The following is a 26,891-nucleotide window of genomic DNA, read 5'->3' as shown; positions in this document are numbered from 1 at the left end:
GCTTCTCATGAACACAGTCGCTTTCAGTGGCCACTAAATTATCTCGCCACCATTAAACCAACAATCTAATTAGACCCGCGGACACGGAAAGAGCCAGTGAATGAGGCAGGCGCACTGCTTTCATCTCAAAACTGATCATAAAATATTTGTGCCCTTTCGTTCCTGGCCACATAAAATCTCCCCCTCGAAGAGTTTCTTTTCATTCTCTCCGATTTATAAAGAGGAGCTTGAATATTTGATATAAAATGAGTATCTTAATAGAAATCGCTTCACGTATGGGAGGTTTTCTTGCCCGCATTTCGCCGAGCGTGGAGCCCTCATTACAATGATCGCACCTGACTCCCCCTGCGATCGGCGCCTCATAGCCAAACCTCCCACTGGGCTTCAATGGAGGTGGGAATGATACCATCACCGGGAAGAAGATAAAATGTATTATTATCATTACTCTATTTTTAAGAGGGTCTGACTGTGGCAAGAGGTGGCTGGGAGCATAATCTGTACGAAGCATTCGGAGAAGATAAATTGAGTTAAATTCCTCACAGACACAGCACTTTCAAACCGGTTATTACACCTTCTGTCTTTCCTAAAATCTCAACTCCAGAGGAAAAAAAAAAAAAAGTTAAATCAAGTCCAGACATGTTTATTGAGTATTTACTAGGCACCCAGCACCGTGCACGGTTCCTGACACCCAAATATGATTACAGGTTGCTTCACAGCCTGGCTTAGTTTCATCCCATATAACACAAGGTTCTGGGAATTTATGAGAGACTCGATACTCATCAAAGGGGACAAAACCGAAATAGGAAATATGATTGCTGCTCTTGGGAAACCAATGCTCTGGTTACAATGCGAGGCTCTTATATATAAAATAATTAAATTACAGCCTAGCTTCCCATGAGCGGCTCATCCCCCAAATACCATAGATGAGCTGCGTGAGGGGAGATGCAGGCACAGACTCCCCCTTCTCTTCTCTGAAGAAACACAGACTCTTATACGGCACAGACTGTGCCTTATAGGCTGACTCTTTAACTTGAATATAATCTTCCCCTGAGAATATCCTGTTGGACTAGCCAATGGCTGGTCTCTCATTACTGCACACAAGATCCAACCGGCCCCAGAGGTCCCTTTCAGGTAGTTGTTTCTGCTGAGCATTCTTTGGATGGTTTGCTGTTTCTGGTACTGATATGGAAAATAAAGGCAAATCATTGCCTCTCAACTCTAATGAACTTAAGGCTAAAGTGTGTGTTTTCATGAACCAGATGCTTTTACGCAGCAAACAGCTGTCCCGTTCATTTTGTCTAATATTCATCGATTATCTATTGTTTGCCCACCTCAGTGCCAGGTACTGGGATTTTAAAGTTGAATAAGATCTGACAACAGGGGAGGGGACAGTCCCGTGTGGGACAGAGGCATGAGCACAGATACCATATTCAGTGTAGAGATCAGTCATCAAAGGGCTTAATAGAGGGAGCCCTGGAGGATAGAGAATGTGGCACCCAACCTGGCCACAGGGTGGTTCTCCAAGTGGCTAGGAGGGAAGGCTTCTTAGATTGAAGGCACCCTGCCGAGTCTTGAAGGATGACCATGAATTAGCCCTCTACGTGGCTTGAAGGGTGGGTGAGGGAGAGAGGAACGTTCCGGCGTGGAATGCAGATGATGGCAATAGTGACGGCCAACACAGCAGTGGCTTCAACAGCATTCATTTGCTAACCTCTTGCTATGCGCCAGGCACTCTGCTAAGATTTTCACAAAGACTATCTCATTTATTCCTCACCATGATGCTCTACCTGAGGTAGTATGCTTCCCCCCATTTTACAGATGTGAGCCCGGAGGACCGAGATCTGCCAGCTGCTAAGTGCAGCACGGAGATCTCAGTATAGACGATCTGAGGCAAGAACACGTGCATTCGAGTAGAGCAGGGGAGCCGGTGTGTGGGGTGAAGGAACATGGGATGAACCTTAGAAACGAGGCCAATGCAAGGATGCATGTCCTTTCAGATTCCTAGAGTCATCGTTTTACAGGGCTGCCCCACGATTAATTAGCTAGGGAAATGCAACTTTGTTGGATTTGCTACCCAGTACTGATTACGGGCCCAGACTGCCACGTAATACGTTAACTTTAACATTTTTGCTCCCAAAGTATGCAAATGATTTCTGACTGGTAGAAGAGATAAGCCTGGAGCTTATGGTTTTATTGCCCATTAGGACATTAACTGAGAAATCTCATTTGATGTTCTTTCCCCATTGCTTACATTCCTATAATGTCCTGTCCCTCTAATTCTTCTTTAGATCAGTTTTCTCACCAAGTTGGTTTCCTTGTTCAAGAGGTGAATGAATACTTGGCAAGAGTTTTTAGGTGTTTTTGTTTTTTTGTGGTGTTTTTTTGTTTTTTTGTTTTTGGCGATGGTTAGCATTTCTAGGGAGATGTGGCTGGAGCAGAAGGCAGGGCTACATTCTGGAGTGTTTGGTGCTTCTCTGGGATGTTTATAGCTGTGGCCATGGGGACAGCTCAGCTGCTCTAGGATGTCCATATGAAATTAGAAAGGAGCTTATTTCCTCCTTTGGGGCAAAAATAAAAGAATTTTCAGAGGCTTTTCAGAAGACCTTTGCTGTGATGGGATCTTCAGGGAAACACAGAAGCTTCTAACCCTACTGGGTCTTTTCAGGGCCCAAAGCCAAGGGTGGGGGGCTTTTCTATAAGTCCCACATTTGGGAGAGCTCTCTAGGCAAAAGTCATTCTGTGCTGCTTCCACATGGGTTTATATGCAGCACTTTTCAGGCAACTTGAATAACTCATTTTTAAAATAAAGCTTTAGGGGCGCCTGGGTGGTTCAGTTGGTTAGGCGTCTGCCTTCAGCTCAGGTCATGACCCAGAGTCCTAGGATCAAGCCCTGCATCAGGCTTCCTGCTCAGCAGACAGTCTGCCTCTCCCCCTGCCCCTCACCCTGCTTGTGCTCTCTCTCCCTCCCCCCCTCTCAAATAAATAAAATCATTAAAAATAAAATAAAGCTTTATTTTCCCTAGGTATTTTCTGAAAGTTTTCTACTGTATATTTTAAGTGATTAATCTGGCCTTGCAGGAATTTATTTTATAATCTTCAATTTGTATACTCATAGCCCTTGGATGTTCCAAATCCCAGTAACCTGTGCATTTATTTGCCCTATTTCGGACTTTTGGCTGAAGTGATAACACTGTTTTGGTTGGGAGTGTCGACGATGATCCCACACAGGCACAAAGCAAATATAATTTTACAATTCTTATTGCAAAAGAATTCATTGCTTTTTGCACCTGAATATAATTTCATTATTCTGGGCCCCTTTCGATGGATGGCAGTTGGTTAATCGAAAAATCAGGCATGCTAGAATCTGGGGGCCAGAAGACATTTTCATGATTATTTTACTCCAGCTACTAGAGTACTGGATTTCCTTCTAATTCCATTAGAATTAAGAATGTATTCTTTTACTTGTGAAGGTAATTTTTCAAGCTTAAGGTTTTGCATCTTGATTACACGTATATGTCCGTTTCCATGCCGCGGACAGTTTGGTTAATTATTAAATGATTTGCCAGACCATTTTCTGCCTTCAGAAGCAACATGTCTAAGCCTTTAATATAATACACTTGTGAAATACATTTATTTTTTTGTCTTTTATTTTGTCCTTTGCTATCTTAATTATTATCATTTTTTAAAGTTATTATTTACATCCCAGTCAGTTAACATACAGTGTAATAGGAGTTTCAGGTGTACCGTTGAACGATTCAATACCTCCTACAACACCCAGGGCTCATCACGGCAGGTGCTCTTCTTCCTTCCCCTCCCCTACCTTGAGCCACCCTTCCAGCCAATATTTCCACTTCCTCATAGGCTCTGGTAGTTTGAAACAAGGTCGGTCATACAGTTTCAGAGAATAAAACACCTGTACGAGACAGACAGAAACCACGAACAGTGTCCACCTGCCTCCCGCCGGTCTCTCCCCCGGGCCACACCTTGAGCTGCTGAGATCGGAACAGTGACAGCAACCCTGACACAGGTCTTTTTTTCCGCTCGGAGATTTAAGATGGAAGGATAGTGGGTGTGTGTGTGTCTGTGTGTTCCAGCTAGACTTTCAGGTGCAGGACTGTGGAGATTTTTGTTTTCTTGGTGTTTTACTGAGTTGCTACAGTATTTTTCATCTATTTACTAATGTAGTCTCATCAGAAACACAAAGGTGGGGCGACGTTTCAGTCGTGAAATCACCAACTCTCTCCATGCGGCATGACCTCCAAGTCATACGTAGTTCAGTATGCAGGAGTGCAGAAAAACTACGTGGACTTATTTGGGTATGGATTATCTGATATGGTTATTAAATCGCGAGAGAAGTTACTTCAAATTATGCATCACTTTGAACAAACTGTATTGAAGCCTTTACTGCATTAACCCTAATTACTCACAGGGATGATGCAGTGCTCCCTCGAATCCGACCCTGCACGGGGCCCGGGGACCGTGGCTGATCAATAGCTATTGAGCAGTTTGATCACGAAGGCTGACCTGCTTGAGCTCCGGTGGCAGCCACGGCCATCTCTCCCTCCCAGCTGCTCATAAACTGACATGTTCTCCCTTTCCTGCCCCTCGTCTTCTGCCTCTTCCTCCAAATCAATAACCTTATAATCAGCATGCTTCCCAGACTCTGAGCAGCTAAAAAATTGCCTAAAACAACACACACACACACACACACACACACACACACACACACACACCCGTCCACCCCCCCAAAACACACTTGAGCTAGAAAAGACATGTTTTTAAACCTCTGACCTACATCCATTTCTCCCATGTTCTGTTTATAAAATGAAGTGGGAATTTTTTTTTAAACATATTTCACCTATTCGAAAACATACTGTTTAAAAACAGAAATAATAAAGTATTTTTTAAAAGATTTTTAAAAAATTTTAAAAGTAAATAATATTAAAAAATACTAAAAAACATACTGTTTAAAAAATACTGTTTAATTATTTGGCAAGTATTTACCAACAGCCTACCGCTTGTCTGTCAAATGTTTTCCATTTGATTGTTAACTTCCAAGATGGAGTGTGTTTTTCTCTGATGTCTGTCTCCATGTCTAAGGCTCTGTCTACAAGCGCACAGCTGCTGTGCTGTCTCACCATGATTCATTTCTCTCAGTGATTACTTACTGAGCATCTACTACGTGTCAGGGGCCCTACTAGATACGTAAGTATTCATTACTTTAAAAAAGAAAAGAATTTCTAATTAATTGAATTCCTTTAGTATATATTTTATATTTCAAGACATGATTTCTTAAATTAATTTTGCTTTAGAAGACACTAAGTTTTCCTCTCTTTTCCTTTCTTTGCTCTTGTCTGGGTCTTCAAAACCACTCTGCAAAATTGATGACCTACTGGAAACAGGCCAGAAAGACTTCTAAATTACCTTGCTTATAGCGGAAGAGTAAAAAGGGACCCTAAAGAAAACAAAAAGGAAGTGAATTGTCTCAACAGAAATATACAGGACTAATGCACAAGCAAACAACTGAGTGAAATCAGACCAAGATACCATTTATTAACTTTCTAATGTGTGCTTGCCTGTGGTTAATGTGGCAAATGATGAGTTTCACTCACTATTCCCTAAAAGAAGTAGGAGTCCATAATTAGGGAGAAAGAAATCTGCCTTTGCTCATGTTGGGCCTAAGACAGAAGGGAGAATCCACTGGAAATCAGGCAGTAAATCAAGAAGTTTGGGTTCCAATCCAATTGCGTGACCTTGGGCAGCTCTCCGAATCCTGGGAGCAATCATGTGTGCATGGTGTGTGAAACGGGGCGTTGGCCACGAGCCCAGGCTGTGTGACCCTAACTCTCTCAGGTCTGTGGGAAGCCATTTATCTGTGGGGAGCAGAATCTTGGGAAGGTCTGGCCTCTAGCACCTGGGGAGTTCTCTGGCTTGCTTTCTCCCCAAAGTTCTGCTTAGCAGCCTGAGACCCGGAAACAGACTAAATCTGTGAAATTCTCCTGAGGGTCTCATTTTTAGCACAGCCAAAAATCAACAGCCCATTCCTAAATCCTGAAACAGGAGAGCTTTGGCTCAGCTCTGATGACCAGAGAGGCAGGTTTAAAAGTTTAATACCCACCTGTTTCTATGCCTGTTTGGCGTATTTGTAAACGACTGAACGCAGAGAGAGGAGGTGAGCCCGTGGACACATGGGGTCCCAAGAACCCATTCTCTTACTCTGAATGGAAAGAGCTGAGTTTGAGGGGAGGGAAATGGGGGACCCCCTGTCTTTTGCCCCTGGGAGATATCTGGGCTTGGCAAGTGAAGGCAGAAATATACAGGCTAATTTCCAAATCCATAAAGGGAGGTCTCCAGAGCGTAACCAACAAGGTTGCATAAGGAATTATCAGGTGGATAGTGCCGACTGCAAACCCGATCCTTCCCTCCAGACAAGTGATCGCTTTGCACAGTTCCAGGCTTGGCCCCAGCTCCCACATCCAGGACTATGTCCACATCGCTCCCTCTGCCTGCACGCTCTCCGCCAAAGATGTTCCCATTCGTCAAGTCTCAGGACAGCTTCTTCCCCATGCACCTATGACCTTGACGCCGACCTCTTCCCATTCTCACTGCAGGCATCATTTACCTGGCATTTCCACCAAGAACCTTCACTTCCTACCTAGCATGAGAATGATGGGGAGACTCATGATCCCATCTGAGAGACCATCCCATTCCTCCTGGGCAAGAGTTTCCAAATGGCTGGGGAGAACGGCATTTCCAAGAGATGTTAAGAGCTACTGCCAGAAAAATGGGTTCTGTGGTCAGCTAAGATTGTAAAATTCTGTGTCTGTCCTTCCTGGAGCACCAAGTGCACCACACTGTCCTTGAAAGGCTCTGGAAAGCCCTATGGAAAGGAAGCTACATAAAGCAGCATTCCCTACACACACTTCACTATGAAAGTATCTTTTATCACCAGACATCTACTAATATTTTGCAGAACTCAATTTGGGAAATGTCACCCTGAATATTTCCTTCTGTTATTTCAATAGGGCACATTCTCTGATTACCAGCAATTTCCATGAAGGAAGTAGGAATGAAGATAAGTTGAGTTCTTCGCTCAAAGCAACCTGCTCACTGAGAAGATGCATTTAGAGAGAGCATCAATGAGTCTCTTCCTGGGCTTCTAATCATAAGAGGCATTTCTAAATACTACAATATTTATGCTGAACATTGTAATGCTGAAGAGTTAGCAGTGCATGAATTCCACAGTATGCTCTCATTCTGTATGCCATGAAGATGGCAAGAACCTAACTCATGGATTCTACCTCTGGGGGATGTACCATTTCACTGTGAGGGGGGCAGAAGTGAAGAGAACACAGCTCTGTAGTCTCTGAGGAGGTAGCAAACACATGGTAGAGACACCGGGTGCTGTGTGCATTCAGGGGAGGCTGCGCTTTCAAGGTCTGTGGGATGTAGATGGCACTGAGGAAGGCTGTCCTCAAAGAATGGTGTTAAGCCAAATTGAAGGCTGCCTTCTTGGCAAGAGGGACAAACGTGGCAAAGTGGGGGTTGGTGCAGGCACTGGTGGGAGATTACGTGGGGAGCAGAGGAAGGATGTCTGAATAAGGAGTTTCTATTTTATCAGCTGCCAGTGAGGAGTCTGGTGGGTATTAAGGAGCTCATGACATTGTGGGGTAGAATGAGCCAAGGCCTCAGAGAAACTCTGATGACTGTCTCCCACCCCCGGGGAGCAAGGGAACTCATCAAACGCCATGGCCGAGAGCATGGGTCCTGGACCTATGCTGGCATCCTGACCATCCACAGGTTCCTGGGGCCAGTTTCTTGACTCCTGGCTTCCTCTTCTGAACTCAGGGCATAGGTATTTACCTCACAGACTTCTTTTGATGAGTCCTGTGAACTAACACAGATAAGGTCCTGGATGCAGAGATTAATAATTACTAAGGCTTGCTAAAAAGCCATTAATACTGTTATTCAGTTGCTACTCACGGGCCTTTGCCCCCAGGTCCTGAGCGGATCTCGTCCTCTCCTCCCTCTTGAAAACCCAGTGCGGAACCATGCTCGGCGTCTGTGGGAGGTTGGCCAAGCAGAGAACCTATATTCCACAGCACGTTCCCCGTGGGCCTTCTCGCGCCCACCTTCTTGGGGCTGAACCCAAAGCCTCGGGGCAGTGTTCACCTGCATCAGACGTGGCCGCAGAGGCAGCGAGGAGCGATAACACTGGGCTCGGGGGGATTGCCACACTGTCAACCGCCGCTGGCTTCTTCCTGGTCATCATGGTGGACGCGGAGCCCTCGCTCTTACTGTGCGGTGCCGTCTGGTCCACTTTTAGGTGGGGACTTGGCATCCCTACAAAAGAAGAATCCCGAAGCCTGTAGTTACTTGAAAGGAACAGGAAAACAGACAACAGAAAACCTGAAAGTGAGCTGAGAACATTGTTATTTCACCTCCTTCTGGTCACAAGAATGAAATGGTAGAATATTTAAAGAAAAAAAAAATCAGCAGCACGACGGGTTTTGGTTTTGCGGCTGACATCCATGGAGACAACATTCCGGTTTAGCTGTGTGGAAGCAGGGGCATGGCCCAGGGAGGCAGGGAAGACCAGCAGCTACCCTTTGTCTTCTACGGAGCAAGAAGCCCATCGTCACAGAGGCTGTGTTGTGCGCAGCATGAAGGGGAGAAGGTAACCCCACCCCAGATTCTTATCTCACCTGGCTGGGGACACAAGACTAAAGGAGAAGGAAACATCGGGTGACACATAAGGGCGGGCTTGGGTGTTCTTCATCCATTCACATGCTAGGTGCCTGGAGAGGGCTAAGGATTGGGGGATTAGTGTGGGAACGGAGGGAAGGCTTCCCAGAGCTTATGCTGAAGCGGCAAGGAAGAGGGAAATGCCTTCTCAGTGCCAAGAAGAGCACACAATAAGTTCTGGGTGGGGGATGAAGATGATCCAGTCTGCTGGAGCAGAAGACGCAGGATGGGGGCTGGTGCATCCCTGTGGCCATGGCCGTGGCCGAGTGAAAGTAGATTTGGGGGCTTTTCAGCCTCTGGTCCTAATAAGCATCAAAGGTCTTATCTTTGTGATGCTGAAAAGTGCCTCTTGCAAAGTGCCTCTGGAAGGGCCTGGGAATTTACTATGTAACAAATTACAGAGCTATTTTGGAAACTTGCTTCCTCCTTTGGAATCCAGACTCTCTTTATTTTTTAGCTGCGAGATCATAAGGAAGTTACCCTCCCCAAGCTTCGAGATTCCTTAGCTGTACACATGGGGTGGAACAGTATAAGCTCACAGGGGTGGTTGGAAGGACTCCGGAGGTAATTAACGTAAAGTGCTTAGAGCAGTGCCTAGCACACAGTCCACGACAAGCGTTTCCTGCTACTATTACTCTTACTAGCTTATTATTCCTGCAGCCTGCTACTTCCTCAGGGCAACAGAAAACAGCTGGCAAAGGCTCTGTTCTCTTTCCTGACCTGAGCAAGGATTTCTGGGTCCCATCTGCATCCCCAGCTGCAGGAATGTGGCTCTCCAACTCGTCCAAGCCTAAGTCCAGAGGCTGGGGGTGTCCGAATCGATGTTAGATGGCCATCCATGCAGAATTTCTTCATTTCTAGGCTACCCGCCACTGACTGCAACAACAAATGGGGCTTTATCCCAATCGCTCTCGACCCTTGTTTTTCCAGCCCGGCCACCGTGGGTGATTCAGTCCTCTGCCCGAGTAATGTTATGTTGTCACCACGGTGAAAGCACCTCAGGGAAGCCAGTGACAGCCCCGTGAAGTGTGTAGTGAAGATACCAGTTTCTTAATTTTACCAATGAGGAAACCACAGTTCTGAGAGGTTCAGAGATAACTAACTAAACTCACACAGCCCTAAAGTCAGGGCTAGGAATCTGCAAGTAGCCAGATGCTAAATCCAGGACCCAGGGGTCAGGCTGGCCCCGCTGGTTGTCCTCTAACACCTGTCCACTGCCCTGGTCTGCCCACAGCATCATTTATATCGAGGGCGCACAGGCCCTAGCCCCACACCTGGACAAAGCACCTGTAAGCATCTAAGGAAGGAAGTCATGTTGACGATTTCATTGACTTACTACTACCTTCCTACGCTCCATTCCACCCTCTGAAACTCCCCCTCCCGTTCTGTGAATAACAATGTAAATGCCCTTCGTTAGGTTTTATGTTTCAAAGCATTTTGACAGTAGAGGTAGACAGACATCAAATTCCGTGACAGAAAGATTGCAAGGCATGACCATCAGGATGCCAGGAAGGGCAGCAAACGTGGACAGGATACCCATTTGTGAAATACACAGGGGTGTCAGGGACGGGCTGGGCACACGCATAATCCATGTAACACACATCCAGAGCCACCCGCGAGGAGATCTATCGCAACAGTTAACGGTGGTTATTCTCAGGAAGGAGAGCACGCAGGAAAGTTTGTAAGAAAGAGCGAGTTTTTACCTTTATTCCCTAGCCTTCTTTAGATAATAGTTTTAAAGCCACAAATATATTAAACTTTGTTTCCTTTGAGAAAATAAATTGGACTTTGGGGGGAAAAAAATCTACAAGTCTACTAGAGGACAGGCTTTGGAGAGGAGTGCTTTGCTTAAACAACCGACTGCTAAGACTCCAAACTGGGGACAGCAGCCCCGGGTCTGAGGGACGTCCCCCAGCTCAGTCCTCGCTGCCACCACGGTCACACTCCCATTAGATGGAGGCTGCTGTGCCTTCCACAGCACACCTCTGGAAGTCCAAGCCGTCCCAGAGTTCTGCTGGATAATGGCTCCTCTGGAAAAAACCCCTGCTATGTCATCTTTGTACCCGTGGACACAGGTTGGGTAGGTCATTCTTTGTGTAAATTAAGGCAGGCTCAGGGAACAGGCCGCAAACAGGATTAGCAGGAGGATATTTAACTCTCACTTGGGAACAAACTGATTTCAAGTCATTTTCGTTGTACCCATTTTCATGCAAATGTTCGCGATCCAAATTAGTCTCAGTCCACATCATTTCATTAAAGTTCATTCGATCATACCTCTATTGGGCATACTTTGCTACTCAAGTGTTTGTGTTAAAAGTAATAAAATGACACTTAAAAACTCTATAATTCAAATCGTCACTATTTAAGCTGTCTTGAAAACCCTCGATAATTTAGGATTTTCTAGATTATGGTACTGTTTGTTCGTTGCCATCCAATGAATTTGAAAAGCAATTAGGAAAAAAGAAAAAAAAAAAAAAAGGAGCCCTGATGTTTTCTCAGACATTTTGGGGTTTTGAAAGGATTATGGAAACAATCCCAGAAATAGCATACATGAGCAAGTATATTAGATAGGCTTTCAACAAAGACTAATCTAACAGCATTTGGAATCCCCAAAGTCTGCCCGAGGGGCGAGGGCTCAGGCTGCTGGGATGGGTGACCCCCCCAAGGAGCGAGCACTGGGCATGCTGGCCACTGGGAGTCTTTGTCTCTGTTCCTTCCAGGAGGCAGCTGATGTTCCCCGAAGAGGGGCCCAAATGACTGGGCAGGCGTGAAACAGCTCAGAACCAAGTTCTCGGGGATGTGGGATGACGGCAGAGGGCTGGGACATTTGGAACCTTTCTTCTCAGCACGGGCCCGGCTTCCCTCTCCCCGCGGGACGGAGCTGGACGTCCACCAGCAAGAACCCCGGATATCGCGTTGTGCTGACTTGGACCATTGAGATGTGTTACCTCAACTAACGCAGGGACCTGAATAAAGGTGAGCACAGCTTTGATGCGGGAAGGGGTCACTTCTCAACCTCTGACAGCAGACTGTGTGGAGAACACACGTGGTGCCTGCGTTCGGAATGTCCGTGAACCCCAGCTCAGGGTAGACTGTACTAGAGGCTGGCGTATGTGGAGGCCAGGACGTTTTTAAAGGAGGAAATAACAATGCTAATAACTACGTGGATCCAACATCTGTTCATGATTAAAAGACAGAGCCAAGAGGAAATATTGTTTAAAAGTTAAACCTATAGGAAAACATTCTGCTAATAACCTGTTGACCTCTATTGATAGATTTTTTAAAAAGTCTTTGAGACTGTGCTGTAGTGTATCGAGGGACAGTCACTCATTTTCAAAGGTAATTTCTCATAGACCACTTATCCCCTCAAACCTCTACCTGCACACCGTGTTTGCATTAGGGACTTGATTTATGGATTCCCACTCCTCCGATGCAGAAGCTGACTTCCTGTTGCCTTGGTTACTTGGAGCTTAGTTCAAGGTTAAAGTACTCCGAAGTCAGAATCGGTGGGGGCGCGGCATCCAGCGGCCGCGTTATTGACTGCCCCAGGATGCGAAAAGGTCAGAGACCAAAGCACTGTTTACTGCCTTAAGGGTGAGTCAATAGCTTCAATATTTTGATTCTGTTTCTTCCAAAGTAGTAGTTGCTGTTCAATTACCTCTTCCCCGGGTTGTTCAAGGTCACAGGGGTCATGGAGGAAAAGCAGGGTCTGTGGCGGCTGACTTTCCCAGGATCCCTTTAATGAGCTCTGTGACCTTGGATAATAAAAACCAGCCTCACCTTAGAGTAATTTGTATGTTGCTCTAGGTTTACAAACCTACTTTATCTCATTTTCTTTATGGGGAAAACAAACAAACATCTTTGTAGGATGAGTACTGCATATTCACTCCCCTTTTCTAGATCAGAAAAAAAGGAGGTTTAGAGAGGTCCTGTAACTTATGTAAAATCACACAGCTGGTAAGAAGTGGTAAGAACTAGATCCTGACTCCTTGGTGGGTCCTCATGTCCCAATTTCCTTAAAATAGAGGGGCAAATGGAATCATCACCTAGAGATCATATGTAATTCTGGAACATCCATTGCAGAGAGCAGTGGATCTAGAAAATGCTATGTGATTAATATAGGCTTGTGGAACACCTTAATTAATTTTTTAATTATACGATTTGCAAATGCAATTGTTTCCTGGTGACAAAGCTTAGATTGGAATAGTGAGAGAGCCCAACACCACCAGAATGGTGGTTGGGTTTCTCAGTCACCTCCTGGCCCCCTTCATGCTGCAGAAAGCAGGGCTTGGCATGCGCTGGGAGGTATATTATATTGAACAGTCAGTGGTTTTTCATCTTGCAAAGAACTTTGACATGCATTATGCTATTTGCTCCTGCAGCATCTCTGTGGATGACAAAAGGCAGATGGTGAAATTCCAAGTACACATTGGGCGCCTGGGTGGCTCAGTGGGTTAAGCCGCTGCCTTCGGCTCAGGTCATGATCTCAGGGTCCTGGGATCGAGTCCCGCATTGGGCTCTCTTCTCAGCAGGGAGCCTGCTTCCTCCTCTCTCTCTCTCTACCTTCCTCTCTGCCTGCTTGTAATCTCTCTCTGTCAAATAAATAAATAAAATCTTAAAAAAAAAAAAAAAAGAAATTCCAAGTACACAGATAAGTAAACTGAGCCACAGAGGACCAGATGATTTGCCCAAACTCACACATCACGTGTGCAGAAGAAGTAGTGTGGAAATCCATGCTTCTTGACTCAATTTGATGTTCCTTTCTTTCCCTTTTGGGTAAGCCAGTAAATGACGTATTTTGCACAAGGCAAAACTCTTGAAAACTTGAAAATAATTCCCATTCTCTTAACTGCTTGTTGGATTGATCCACCGCTCTTTTTCCTTGTTTGCAAGTGAACTTCACTCATGGCACACAGGGCGATATATGTTATGAAAGACAGCGAATCAAGCACTAGATAATATCTTTAGAATTTGGGAAAAAATATTTTTCTGTGCCGAAGTCAATAAAAACGTTATTTTTGTTGCATCATCATCTTCATTAATTCAACAAGTATTTATTGAATATTTACTGGTATTGGGGACACAGCACTGGTCAAAACCACTGAAGTCCCTGTTTTCTAAGAATTGCATTCTAAAAACCTTGGCATAGCACAAAGACAGCTGTTACTTTTTATAAGGAAACAGAAAGATCTTAAGGTGTTTTTTAACCATCAAAAGGCAGCGCCTCTGCTATTCACTCATAGAGTATCGGAGGGATAGAGCGCCAAGGACCCAGATCACAGCAAAGGGAGGACACCACGGTGAACATGAGAAAAAGACATGGTTTCCTGTGTGCACCTGCATCTCCATCACTCGGGTTCTGGAAGGAGGAGCCCAGGCTGGATATCCGCCTCATCCTCCCAACTCCCCTGAGCCCACTGCCATGGACCGTAAACAGCCTGTTCAATCTTAGTGACTAGCTCTCAACATGTGTTTTGTGTCAGATGAGTTTTACTTCATCCTAGGACCTTGTGAGGTGAAATTCTGGCAAGGTTACTCTTGAACAGAACACTGTTCAGTGAGCCTAGAGTTAATCATTTTAAAAATCACAATTATTTAAGTGCCTACCAGCACTACTCGGAAGTTGTGAGCCCTGTATTTGCACAGAAAGTTTAGAAGCGGAGAGTACATAGGACAGAAAGACTAAGGAAATGGAAAACCAAACAAGACAGGAAGCCAAATGAGTCCCTCAGGAATTAGGAGGAAAATGAGATCTCCGTGGGATCCGAGGTGGTGGTCTGCACTCATCCATTTATTCATTCAACATTCATTAAGGACCTGTGCGTGCCAGGCACCAGTAAGCACAGGGACCATGAATAGTCACCTACTCAGGAAGACAGACACAAGTATAGAAGCCGTAGTCTTGGCGGGCAGAATTCAGTCATTGGAAGTGGAGGGAGGCTCTCTCTACAAGGACTGGGAAACGACAAAAGTAGAAGCAGGAATAACAAGCCTTCTTTGTGCAACTGAGACAAGAGTGGCTGGGGTGAGTCATAAAAACCACATACTGGGAGATAGGGTTGGAAAGGCAGTTGGGAAAAATGAAACCCACTGCTCATTGTTGGGTGGAGTTCGAACCTCTCTCCTATATGTCTTACTGTCTGGGCCAGACTTCTGGCTTCTTGTGTCATTATTGGTTGATTTCTCTGACATTCTTGGAGGCAACTGCCACATTGCCTAGAGGTCATGTCTTACTTTGTTTTGATTCTCCAGCACTTAGCTTGACAGATACTTGATACTCAACAGTGTTGGATGGATGAATGGACAAAGAAAAAGCACATCTATTCTTCTAGACCCAAACCTTCTGGGGAGAAGCTGCCCCAACTATTTTAGTCCACAGCCCTCTTTACTAAATCCCCTGTTTCCATGTAGTGGAGAACAGACACAGAGAACATATTGTTGAAGGAAGACTATGTGCTTCACTAGCTCTGTGACTTGGGGCAACATTTATCAACTCTCTGTATCTCAGTGTTCTCGTCTGTCAAATTAATCTGTTGTGAGGATTAACTGAGTTTATACATGATGGTAGACAGAAAATAAAACCCCAGCTCCCCAAAGAAGTCCATAGCCTCATCTCCCAGATCCTGTGGATGTTTTCGGCAACACAGCCAAGGAGAACTGAAGATAGAATCAGTGTGGCCAATCAGCCCCCTTACATACAGACAGTATCCTTGATTACCAGGTGATCAAAATGGAATCGAAGGATCTTTAACATGGAAGAAGGAAGCAGAAGAGAAGAATTCCAGAAAGAGATATGGTGTCGGAAGCAGGGTCAGCGTGATGCTGTTAGTGGCCTTGAAGGTGGAGGAGGAGGGTTCTTTTTTTTAAAAGTTTTATTTATTTATTTCTTTGACAGACAGAGATCACAAGTAGGCAGAGAGGCAGGCTCCTGCTGAGCAGAGAGCCCGATGTGGGGCTTGATCCCAGGACCATGGGATCATGACCGGAGCCTAAGGCAGAGGCTTAGAATTTATTTTCCTCGATCTTCCCAGAATATGGTTGACACAAAGGAACTAGTCAGTGGATACTTAGAGTCAATAAGTTGTATCAGAGACAAATAATTTGTTGATATGAGTGCTAGACAAAATTTCTGAGACACTGAATTATTGCAGGATCTCCCCCACACTTACTGAATGAACTTGATCAAGACTGGGAATCTCACTGAGCTTCATTTTCTACTGGTTAGACTCAGAGAAACCACTCAACAGTTTGATTAGTTCTTCCTTCTCTTAATTCAGGAGTGCAGAAATGGGCTGAGAGGATAATATTTTGTCCGTTGGAACCTCACAGAGATTTATAACTTCTAAGAATCTTGGTGTAGTAAATTCTAATCGTGCATAAGTCAGTCTCTCCTGATCCTGTGGTGAAAAATTCGTGTCAGATGAAAGGTGTTCTCTAGAAATACCCAATGACATCATCCAGAATGGAAATATATTGGATTTCAAAATTGCAAAGAGAGACATATTGAATAAGAGGTTTTTAGTCTTGAATCTCAGACATCAGAACCTTTTCTTAGGGGGGAAAAAGTACACATATATACATACATATGCACGGAGAACATATTTTGTGGCAGCTTCAAGTTCATAGATACTTCTAAGCTCAGGTTAGAACCCTTACCTGCTTAAGTTGATTCATACACGCACACACATGCACACACAGATTCATATGTATGCACCACAGGACAAAAGGCAGAGAGACAGAACTAAACAGAATGTTGATGTAATTGCTCTCATGTTTAAAAAAAAAATGTGGAGACAATAGAGTGGTGGCTGTTCTCTGAAAAATATAACAAAGGCACTTTCCAGGTGTATTCACTAGGGAAGAAACAATGCATACATGTAATTAAAACCAATTTGATACTACGATGCACCAAGTATGCTCTTGTTATGTCCTTGGAGATCAGGTAGCTTAGGAATTTGCTGCTCTCATGTATATAAGGATGCCTGTCACAGCCTTCATCAATAGATAAACACAAAGAAGCTTCAGGAAAGTAAAATCAAGGCAGTTTAGAGTTAGTCTGGCCCTTCCTGGGCTACTCATTCCAGATTAGGGATGAGATCTGGCTCTATGAAGCATGTCACGGTGAGGATGGCAGAGCCACGACTCTGACGCCTGGCCTTGTTTTTGGCCTCTCACAGGCAGGCATGTCAGTGCTGAGCTGCAAGGGTTTCAGCCTGAGAATTCGCACAAGCCCCCTTCTTGCTGTCCTGGTGTACGCGTGGTATTCTATTCTACACTCACAGGGCAGCTTGCAAACAGACCAAGCCGAAAACTGGAGATTTGATCCAAGCTATAAGACCATTGACTCTGGGAGTGCCTTCCCTAGATTCTCCCTAATATATAAAGGGCTTAGTAGTCAAGGCTGGCTAATCTAAGCATCTTTTGTTGTGTCTTCCTTTTTACCGTTCCAGCGTGGAGTCGCAGAACACATCTGCATGGTAATACAGATCTCGATGCTAACTGGGTCACCTTATTTGCATTTTGATTACTGCTTATTTAGAAGCCACATTGAGAAAAGAGCTTGATATCAGGAGCTTAAGTGCATGTGTGTCTATAAATATATGTATAAATAGATAAATGCATATTTACCGGTTTGTGAAAGATCAGTCCGTTTTGTACTCATTCCTCACGGACCTATCTGTAGGAGTCCGGCTGTGTATGGATGTTAGGATTATAATGTGGTTACAGAATCAAATTACGCTTCTCAGTGCCATGTGACCCCCAGGATGGACACACTGTGTCAGCTGGAGACGTCAGTGAAGCATATATCCCTCCTGTTCGGTAGTTACCGCTTTACGTTTGGCCAAAGTGTATTGTTTTCAAACCTCTCCTGCGCCTCTTCCTCAAACCACCGACTTTGTTCCACTATTTAAACCCATCCTATAGAATGCAAATCCATGGTGATCGTGTGCAGGCACACACACAGGGACACAGAATGTGTGCTGGAAAAGCTCTCTTCTTTGCAATAGAAGAAAAAAAAATAACAGAAACTCAGACCCATCATTAGATAGATCTCCTAATCTTTATCTCTAGTAGTTCAGTCAGACGAGCTAATACCATGATGATGGCTTTGAAATCTCTTAGGAATTGGATGAGGAGAAGTGATAGTGATGAACTCCCAGCTAATAAACACAGAGTGCTTATTTCGGCAGAATGATCAATTTCTAGATGTCCTGAGGCTTGTCTGATACAGTTGATTTACTCATCCTCACTTACCTCACTAATAAAGCCAAAGTCCGCCATCAGATGACAGAGGTGCCGAGGATTTCTTAAAGGGGCAGAAGAGAGAGGGAGGGTAGGTAGCATTCATCACATCCCTCCCAACATTCCTCCCGCCCACTGTCCTCGAAACTTCAGCTGCTTCCTCACTGATACTCTGCACTCAATAGACTTTGGGCTAGTACAGTAATCCAGACAATTAATTTGTTACCTTGTTAGTGGAAATTTAATGCAATGATCTAAAAGGACTTTCACATATTGTGATAAACTTTAGTGCCTCCGGGCGGCTCCCCTTGCATTGGGCTCATTTCACATCTCATCCATTATGTAAATGAGATTTGGAAATAGTTGAGTTTCACTAATGTAGCTCAACTCTGATGGATCGGAGAGAGTCAGTCCTACTGAAACTAATGAGGTTAAATGCACCTCAACATTTCTTTCTACTTGGTTGATTATGCAAGCCTCTGTTCAAGAAACGGGATGCAGTGCACTTTTTCCAACCACCCTCTAAGGAAATGTCACTGTTGCCAGACCCCAAAGCGGCCTCTGGGCCGCTGGTTTGGTTAATGTCTGGTTTGGATAATGCCTGTGTTGGTTCCAACCAGCGTGTGGCACATACACAGAGCTAATGGACAACATGCCATGCCATGCGGCAAGACGGAGAATAGGATTTAAGGTAAAAGGGAGGGGGATATTTTAATAGTTAGTGCATTTTAGGAGGTCTCTTGGTCACCCAGAGAAGAGTGGGGGGAAATCTACAGACGTGTACAATGGGGACGAAAAGTCCTCGGTAGGGTGTGAAATCAGAGCAAGTCACTGGGGAGATTTGGAACTGGCAAAGAGAGGACAGCATTTGTTTCTAACATTCACAGGGAGTCAATCCAATTCCTGAGGATCTAGTCTTTAGACAGAGATAAAGAATAAGGACTTCTGTATTCTGGATTTCATTTGGAAGGCCAAGAAATGGGATTCTAAAGATTGAAGACTGTAGGATGCTATTAAATAAATAAATAAATAAATAAATAAATAAAGGAACAAACATTTCAGGAGAAACAGCCTCACATTGTCCAGGATCATGGAACCAGGAAGGTAAGCTTTGATTTTCAGACTCAAAAATATCTGTGGATGGGACACCTGGGTGGTTCAGTCGGTTAAGCACCTGCCTTTGGCTCAGGTCATGATCCCAGGATCCTGGGATCCAGTACCATATTGGGCTCCCTGCTCAGTGGGGAGCCTGCTTCTCCCCCAGGAACTCCCCCTGCTTTGTGTATTCAATCTCTCTCTCTCTTTATGACAAATAAATAAATAAGGGTTTAAAAAATCTGGAAATTTTTCATCTTTATTTAAAAAGGTCGGGGAGATGTTGGATGAGGAGAGTAAAATAAAAATAAAAATAGGGAGTGAAAACATTCTGTATAAGAGATGGAGAAAGGAAGTGAGTTGGGGGAAATCGGAGGGGGAGATGAACCATGAGAGACTATGGACTCTGAGAAACAAACTGAGGGTTTTGGAGGGGGCAGTTGGGGGGTTGGGTGAGCCTGGTGGTGGGTATTAAGGAGGGCATGTATTGCATGGAGCACTGGGTGTGGTGTATAAAAAATGAATTCTGGAACACTGGAAAGAAAAAAAAAAAAAAAAAAAAGAAGGAATCAGAATCAAAATGTAATAGCCAGTAATTGTGGAATATACTCCTTTCAAGGAAAGGAGTTTTAAGTTGGTGAATAAGGCTGTGACCTTGGAGTCAGAACGCCCTTAGTTTGAATGCCAGCTCTCTTGCTTAACCAGGTATTTGACCTCGTTCAAGTTACTGAACCTCTCAAACCTTCAATTTTCTTATTAAAAAAAAAAAAATTTAATGAACCACACACCTCAGAGGGCTATCATGGGGATTAAATGAGATAATACCTCTAAGATGCTTTACACAGTGGCTGGTGCTGAGAATGTGCTCAGAACAGGCCAGCCAGGAACAGGAACAGGAAGCGTGGGCCATCGACAAAGTGATGAAGATGGAGGCAAAGAGGCCTGAATGAAGGACGGGCAGTTTGGAGGAGAGGTTGCTGGCCAAGTCATCGCTCCGTTTCCACCATCCCAACTAATTCTCAGAGCTCAGCTTCGAGAGCTTCTTGACTCTTAAATATTCAACCTGATGACAGGCTGAATATTCAACCTGATGACACATTCTCTTGTTGGTAGCTGACAACAAGGAAGCAGTTTTGTTCTTATGTTAATTAGTTCAGCATAAGTTTCACTGCCTACCATGAACACAGCAACTCCAGGTCCTTTGGGGGACCCTTAAAATATAAGAAACAGTCCAGTCTTGGGGTAGTCAAATATTTAGTTTAAAAAAACCAAGTTGCAGGAACAGGAAATTTAAATAAAAATAACAATCTCCCCTGAGCTGGGAAGAACACCTACATTACCTTCCCTTGCACCTGGGGCCACACTAGCATATATTCTAGAACAGTACTTTAAGATGGAATTTATTACCTGTATAGCTCATATACAAATATAAATAATTGATCTGGTTGACTAAAGATAAAAATTTAGAGTAATAAAAAAGAATTAAAAAGAAAAAAGACACCATAGTAAAAGTAACAAGGTAACCAGTATGATCATTTTCATGGAAAAACAGCATTTCAGAACGGTTCCAAGAGTGAGCTGTGAGCCCACTTTCCCTGTGTTCGAATCGTAGTTCTACGAGCTACTGGTGGTCTGAACCTGGGCGGCTTATTTAACCTCTCCGCTCTTCAGTTTTCTCAGCAATAATGGAATTAATCAGAGTAGCTGTCCCTCCAGTTCACTGTGAGGAGACAAAGATAAGCCTTCATCCTCAAAGAGCTGGAGGCAAACATGTTAATATTAATTTTTCGTACTCTCTGATAAGAACAACGGGCTCAGGTATAGGAGCCATGACAAAGCAGGGGAACGAGTGACTTCCCTGCTGGGTTAGGAAGGATTTCACTGGGAGGTAACATTTGATTTGGGTCTTTAACAGTGTGGAAGTATGGGCTGAAAGGGCATGAAAGGAATCCCAGGAAGGATGAGCAGCAGGTGCAAAGGCTCCAAGCATAAAATAGAAGGGCGTGTTTGGGACAGGCAAGAGCTCGCAGCGGGGATGTAGCAGGGCTTCTAGTGTGGACAGGTGAAGTGGAACAGAAGAGAGGGACCTGCGTCAGGCTGGGGATGGTGCTGGGAGTCTGGATTTCACCTGAGGGTCGTGGGGAGTCAGGAAGGATTTCCACATAGACACATTCTCTACCACGGCTTGCCTTAGAGGGAAAGAGGCTGCTCTGGGGGTGTTTCTGAGCAGAGGTGTGTTCTGAAACAGAAGGTGTTTGAAAGTCAAGGGTGGAAATGGAAACTTTGATATGTTTCCCAGAAGGTAAGCCCCACCTAAGGTACGTGTCCTGCAAGTGTGGATTTTTAGACACCTGCCCCAGGGTTTCACTTTTTCTTCCCGTCTTCACGGGCTGGATATTTGATGTGCTTTTTGAAGGACTTGATTCCCAATGCAAAATCTCCTACCGATGCTCAGATCTCAGATCATTAAAGAAGCTTTGAACACAGGAGAGAAAGTGAGAGGTTAGGGGAGAGAAGAGCAGGTAAGAGCAGTGAGTGGGAGTGGCCATTCCATCAGCACTGGAGGACCGGCAAGCTGCTGGCTTCACCAGGATTGCAGCGAGGGCCAGGCAGTGGCACGGGGCCACGCCGAGCCACCCAGGTCAGTTCCTGAAGAAGAAGATACCTTACAGGTTTTAACCACGGCATGTTAACTTGCTAAAAAATAGTCAAGATAGTTATTACTTGGTACAGAGGCCCCTCCCCAATTCTTTTACTAAATTCAAATTTCTTGGCTTGTTTAATTTGTAAGCTGAAGTCAGTCTAGCAAGTTATAAATACCACTGGATTGATATGTGCTGGGAATATTCATGTGTTTATTCATTTACCCGTTTGTTCATTCAAAAAAAAAAATCTACTGAGCCTCTACAATGAAGAAGGAATTCGGCAGACCTTGGTAAAGACACCAGTGCCATGCAACATAAAGATGGGCAAGAATTGGTATGATAATTGAGGAAAGGCAGTGCTGATTATCCCCCTAACTAAAGGCAAGCTGCACAAGGTGAAACTCTGAGCATGAAGACACAGGAACCGTAAGCAGTGGGGTGAGTTTAATGCAGAAATAGCCCTCACTGATGGGCGAATGTGCCATGGGTAAAAAGCCTGTTGCACTGATATTGTGTGGACCAGTCTGCACACTGGCCCAGAGTTTCCTTTAGGACCATGCTGGGCGGGAGCTCTCCCTACGGGGGTGACTGACATCTTGTGCTCAGTGCAGGGGTTTAAGGTCACCAGGAAAGCTGCAGGATGGGGATGGGGATGGCCATGGAGGCTTAGAGGTGGGACTCCCAGGTTCACTGTCTTTAACTCCGTGACTTTGGGCATGCCACTCCCTTTGGTCCCGAGGTTTCTTTATGGTCTCTGAGTCCCTCTCATTCTGCATCTTGGGTCAATAGAAGGGTTTCCTGTGATTTTCAACAGGAGGGAAATCATCTGGCCACTGTAACAGAAGACCTCAGAGCCAACAGTGGGACTCCCATTTTTGAGAAGACAACAGAGCTCTCATTTCTACCAGATACATCAAACAAAAGTAAATGGACATGAAAAGACCTGAGAAGCACAGTCAGGTCTAGGCTTTTCTGGGTGCTTCTGTCATGTGTCCCTCACCCACCCAGGGCTGTGGTGCCTCACGATAACAACTGAGGAAGGCTCATCTTCGAGCCGCCTTACAGGGAAGCTGCTTTTTAATGAAGTCCTTTTGGTTACTTCAGGAATGACTAACTTCCCTTGGTTGAAGATTAATTACATGTGTCACGTTTAATCTAAACCTCCCCACAACCCTATGCAGCAGATACTATTAACCACATTTTCTATGCGAGGAAAATGAAGCCCAGAGATGTTAAGAAACATACTCAAGCTCTCACAATGACTAAATGTTAGCAGGAATTTGAACCTAAGTCTCTGAGTCACATGCTTTCCCTTAAACAGCCTCCCTCCCTCATGGCTCTAAGGAATAAGGTTGATGCTTTAGTGTCTGGACTCCAAACAGGTGACAGGAAAGAGGGAGGGGTTTTCATTCAGCAAACGTTTAAGAAAAGAACTCTTGTCAGCAAATGGCTTACTTCTTAATTGTGTCTAGCCAGCTCTGGGTACAAGCAGATAGTGGCCCAACGTGGGATTAAGAAGTCATGGAACCTGTTGAAAAAAATTTGGAACGGACGTGCCATGAGGCTGCAACTGTGGAAAATCTCCATGAACTCAGAGCTAAAAAATAGCTTCTATGATTGACATTAATGTGAGAATTAAGCTTCCCTAAGAAGAGATAGGAGGCTAAAACCAGGATTCGGGGAGCAAATAGAATAGCCTAGAAGGGCCAATAAAGCAAATGCAAGACCTTACAAAAGTTAAAAAAAAAAAAAAAATTCCCAGACTGTATTTCTCAAATGTGGAAATTATTACATTTCCCAAGTAATAAAACTGACAGTAAAAGGTTATTTTTCCAGCCTTGGTTATATAAGAAGTGGAATGTGTTTGTTTTTATAAGCACCGTTTTTAAAAAATAATCCAAGTTATCTGGGGGCAACTCTTTGTCAAGCCAGGAATCTGCCTGAAGGACATCCAGCGTCCAGAGCGACGGGGGCCCAGTCCGGGGCAGGTGGAAGCTGTCTCTCCATCGAGCTCATCAAAGGCTTGCCTGTGGCTTAAGAGGATTGCAGGTGGCCGAGCAGTGGCCTTCCAGGTTTCCTTGCAGTATTTACTACGGTCCATATGCTCCTTCTCTCCTTTGGACCGGTGCCGCCTCCCTATTGCCCAGGGTTAGCTCCTGCTTCTGCCCTTCAACGGGCCGCCTGGGTGGCTCAGTTGGTTAAGCGTCTACCTTCAACTCAGGTCATGATTGCAGACTCCTGGGATCGAGCCCCACATCAGGCTCCCTGTTTGCTGGGGAGCCTGCTTCTCCCTCTGCCTCCCCTCCTCCCCCGATAGCGTGCGCTCTCTCTCTCTCTCTCTCGTCAAATAAATAAATAAAATCTTAAAAAAAGAAAACAGAAAAGAACCCAAGGGGCAGGTGAGCTTCCTGACTCAGAACTGCCACAGCCCTGACCTTGCAGGGAGCAATTCACCTACACCCCGGTTCCGTCGATCTTGTTTACTTTCAGTTTAACCTTTGGCTACATGGCCTCTGGAACACAAAGAATCAGTCAGATACATCTTCAATCATGGCTCAGTTTTGGGCCAATGAATTAACTTAAGCCTTAGATTCCTTGTGGGTAAAACGGAAACAGAGACGAGATTCCTTATGGAAATTGCCAAGACTTGCAGGAAGTAGGGTTGACCAAGTACGGTATCTAGCATAATGCTGGGCTCCTAACCGGCACACTGTCCTTAACATCATCAACATCGTCTTTACTATTATGCACAGTAATCCTGACCTCCCAATAAGATGATGAGTAAGATGGGAAAAGAGTCTGTGTCCTGTATTTCTCCTATGTTTCTAAGAGTATTCACCCAGAAAAGGGCTAGTAAGAGATCACGTGACCAAGGAATCAGTGTTTCATGGAGCCGCATCGTGCTTGTAATGGGAGAGACACACACAGAACCACACCACTGATGCTACCGCTTGAAGCAGAAACAAGATGGTGTGTTCTTTCCGCCTGGTCTACGTAAGGAACATTCAACAATTCTATGACTGCTATGAATAAGAGGATGTAATTGTTAGGATTTGAGGAATCGCAGCAGAAAAAAGAGCAATTTTTTAGTCCATTTCCAGAAAGGGAAACACAGAGAAGGAGGTGTTTAACTGTAAGTGTTCTTAATTCTCAGATACTATGAGGGTAGAAGATGGTAAGGGAAAAACCACTCAAAGTCTGCAGTTGGGATGGCAGAACCACAGAAGATCGGGGCTGGGAAGATCCCTTCATGGGTTCCATGGTGACACCGATGAAAAAAGGGAGGCCCTAGCCGTCACGCTGTGCGCTGTTGGTGAGGCTCTCCTAGCCTGGACCCCCGCAGCCTGCCCTTGTCCCCAGACATCAGGGGCAGCCAGGCCTTTCAAGCTATTTGCCTGCGCAAGGGCTTGACCTCCAAACTTCTTTGCCTATTTTGCCTAATGACTGACAAGTCTCATTAAGGGATGCAATTAAATGAGATGGGGATGCAGAGAGGGGACAGACGCCTGCCAAGCAATCTGTAATTTGCTCTTGATAGTAACTTTGAAGAGAAAAAGCAAAGACGGACTGCTGACATTAATAAAAGTCACTGGTATTAACTGAAGAGATCAGACTATGGTCTAGTCTTTGAGAGGAGAACCGGGTGATGGTGTTCTTAGCAATGAGGCAGCATCGGGCCACCATATGAATAGGTGATGGCTTTGGAGCCACTTCCTTGTCTCTGTCACCAGTGGGAAACTATGCCCAGGGCCTCAAATCACTGCAAAAGGCCCCTCCTCCTGAGAGGGCTCCTGGGTGCCTAAGTGTTCACTGTGGTACAAAACTTTGGCGTTCCAGGTTTTTGAAGCTGAAGGAAGTCCTGGTGATCCTCTTCCTGCAGAGAGAGAGAGGCTGGGGTCCCCCAGGGGGACCCTGTGATTTTACCCTCTGGGGGCTATATTTCCCGGTATGTGGGGCCCAGGAGATGGGGGCCTCATGTCTGCTGTAGCCATCTCTCACTCTCCTCCCTGTCCTTCTGGAAAAGCGTGTCCTGCCTGAGACCCCATTTGTGGGAGTCCCTTTCCTGCTTGTTCCCACCTCTCAAAAGCATGGCGCATTGACTGGCTGTGGTGAAATCCATTCAGAGTCCTCTTAGCTCCATGTGAAGCCCCAGGAAGCCCCGCCCCCTTTTTTAAAAAAGATTTTATTTATTTATTTGACAAAGAGAGCGATCACAAGTAGACAGAGAGGCAGGCAGAGAGAGAGGGGGAAGCAAGCTCCCTGCTGAGCAGAGAGCCTGATGCGGGACTTGATCCCAGGACCCTGAGATCATGATCTGAGCTGAAGGCAGAGGCTTAAACCACTGAGCCACCCTGGTGGCCCCGGAAGCCCTTTTTATACGTAAGTCTTCACAGGCTGGACCTAGTCTAGTGTCCATTTGCAAGGAAACAAAGGAAAAGAGATGAGGCTCGTGGTGGCAGCTTTTGGAGGTGGGTACAGCGATTCCAACAGAGGGGAAAAAATTAAAAGGTGGTATTTCTGCGCAGCTGTGAAAAGGAGAGGAAGGAATCCTTCCTCTCCATGAACAATAAAGGCTCCCGCTAATTTTAACCAGAGTCGGCTCTGAAAAACCTGTAGTTGACTGTGAGTCACTGGCCCTCCAGGGAATAGGAGGTGGGGACGTGTGTGTGCGCACGAGAGCGCGCGAGCACGCACACCAGTGTGTATAATCTCACAGTGCCCAGAGCCCTGGAGATCCTGGAACACTTCAGTAGCACAGGCCAGATTCATTAAAAACCCTGGCTACAGGCCAGCAGTTAAAATTGAAGCAGCATATTTATTGCATTTTGTTCAAATAAATCTGAAAACGTGTGAATCATATTCCTTGGAGAGATGGGGAGAAGAAGTAAACAACATCAGGCTAATACTTACAAGCCGTGGCGGAGAGAGAACAAAGGTACAGAAGGCTCCCCGGCTCCAGGAACTCTGCGAGATGCTCTGTGAGATGCGGGGGGGGCGAGGGCTGGTAGGGGGGTGCTCTCTCCTGCCACTTTCTGCACTGACCCATGCCGGCTTGGGGACCACTTTAGGGCAGTTGGCTCTGCCCTCTGTCCTAGGTCTCTCCGTTGCACCCGACATATTCTGCCCTTCTCCATGGGCCTCTGTTGTCCCCCAGATGCTGCT

The 26,891-nt window shown here is 45.2% G+C and overlaps 1 protein-coding gene across 4 annotated transcripts in view; it reads right to left on the bottom strand.

Annotated features, from left to right (window-relative positions):
* SETBP1 (SET binding protein 1) overlaps window positions 1–26,891 on the bottom strand; it is a 362,122-nt gene that overhangs the window by 20,003 nt on the left and 315,228 nt on the right. For all 4 annotated transcript variants that reach the window (XM_045065578.1, XM_045065577.1, XM_045065580.1 and 1 more), the window contains one exon: window positions 8,173–8,343. In XM_045065578.1, the coding sequence (XP_044921513.1) occupies window positions 8,173–8,343 (171 nt within the window). The remainder of the gene's footprint in view (window positions 1–8,172; window positions 8,344–26,891) is intronic.

This window comes from Mustela putorius, unplaced genomic scaffold, assembly GCF_011764305.1.
Source record: "Mustela putorius furo isolate JIRA1106 unplaced genomic scaffold, ASM1176430v1.1 tig00003858_pilon_pilon_pilon, whole genome shotgun sequence".
Lineage (NCBI taxonomy): Eukaryota > Metazoa > Chordata > Mammalia > Carnivora > Mustelidae > Mustela > Mustela putorius.
This window is presented reverse-complemented; position numbering and strand designations above follow the sequence as displayed.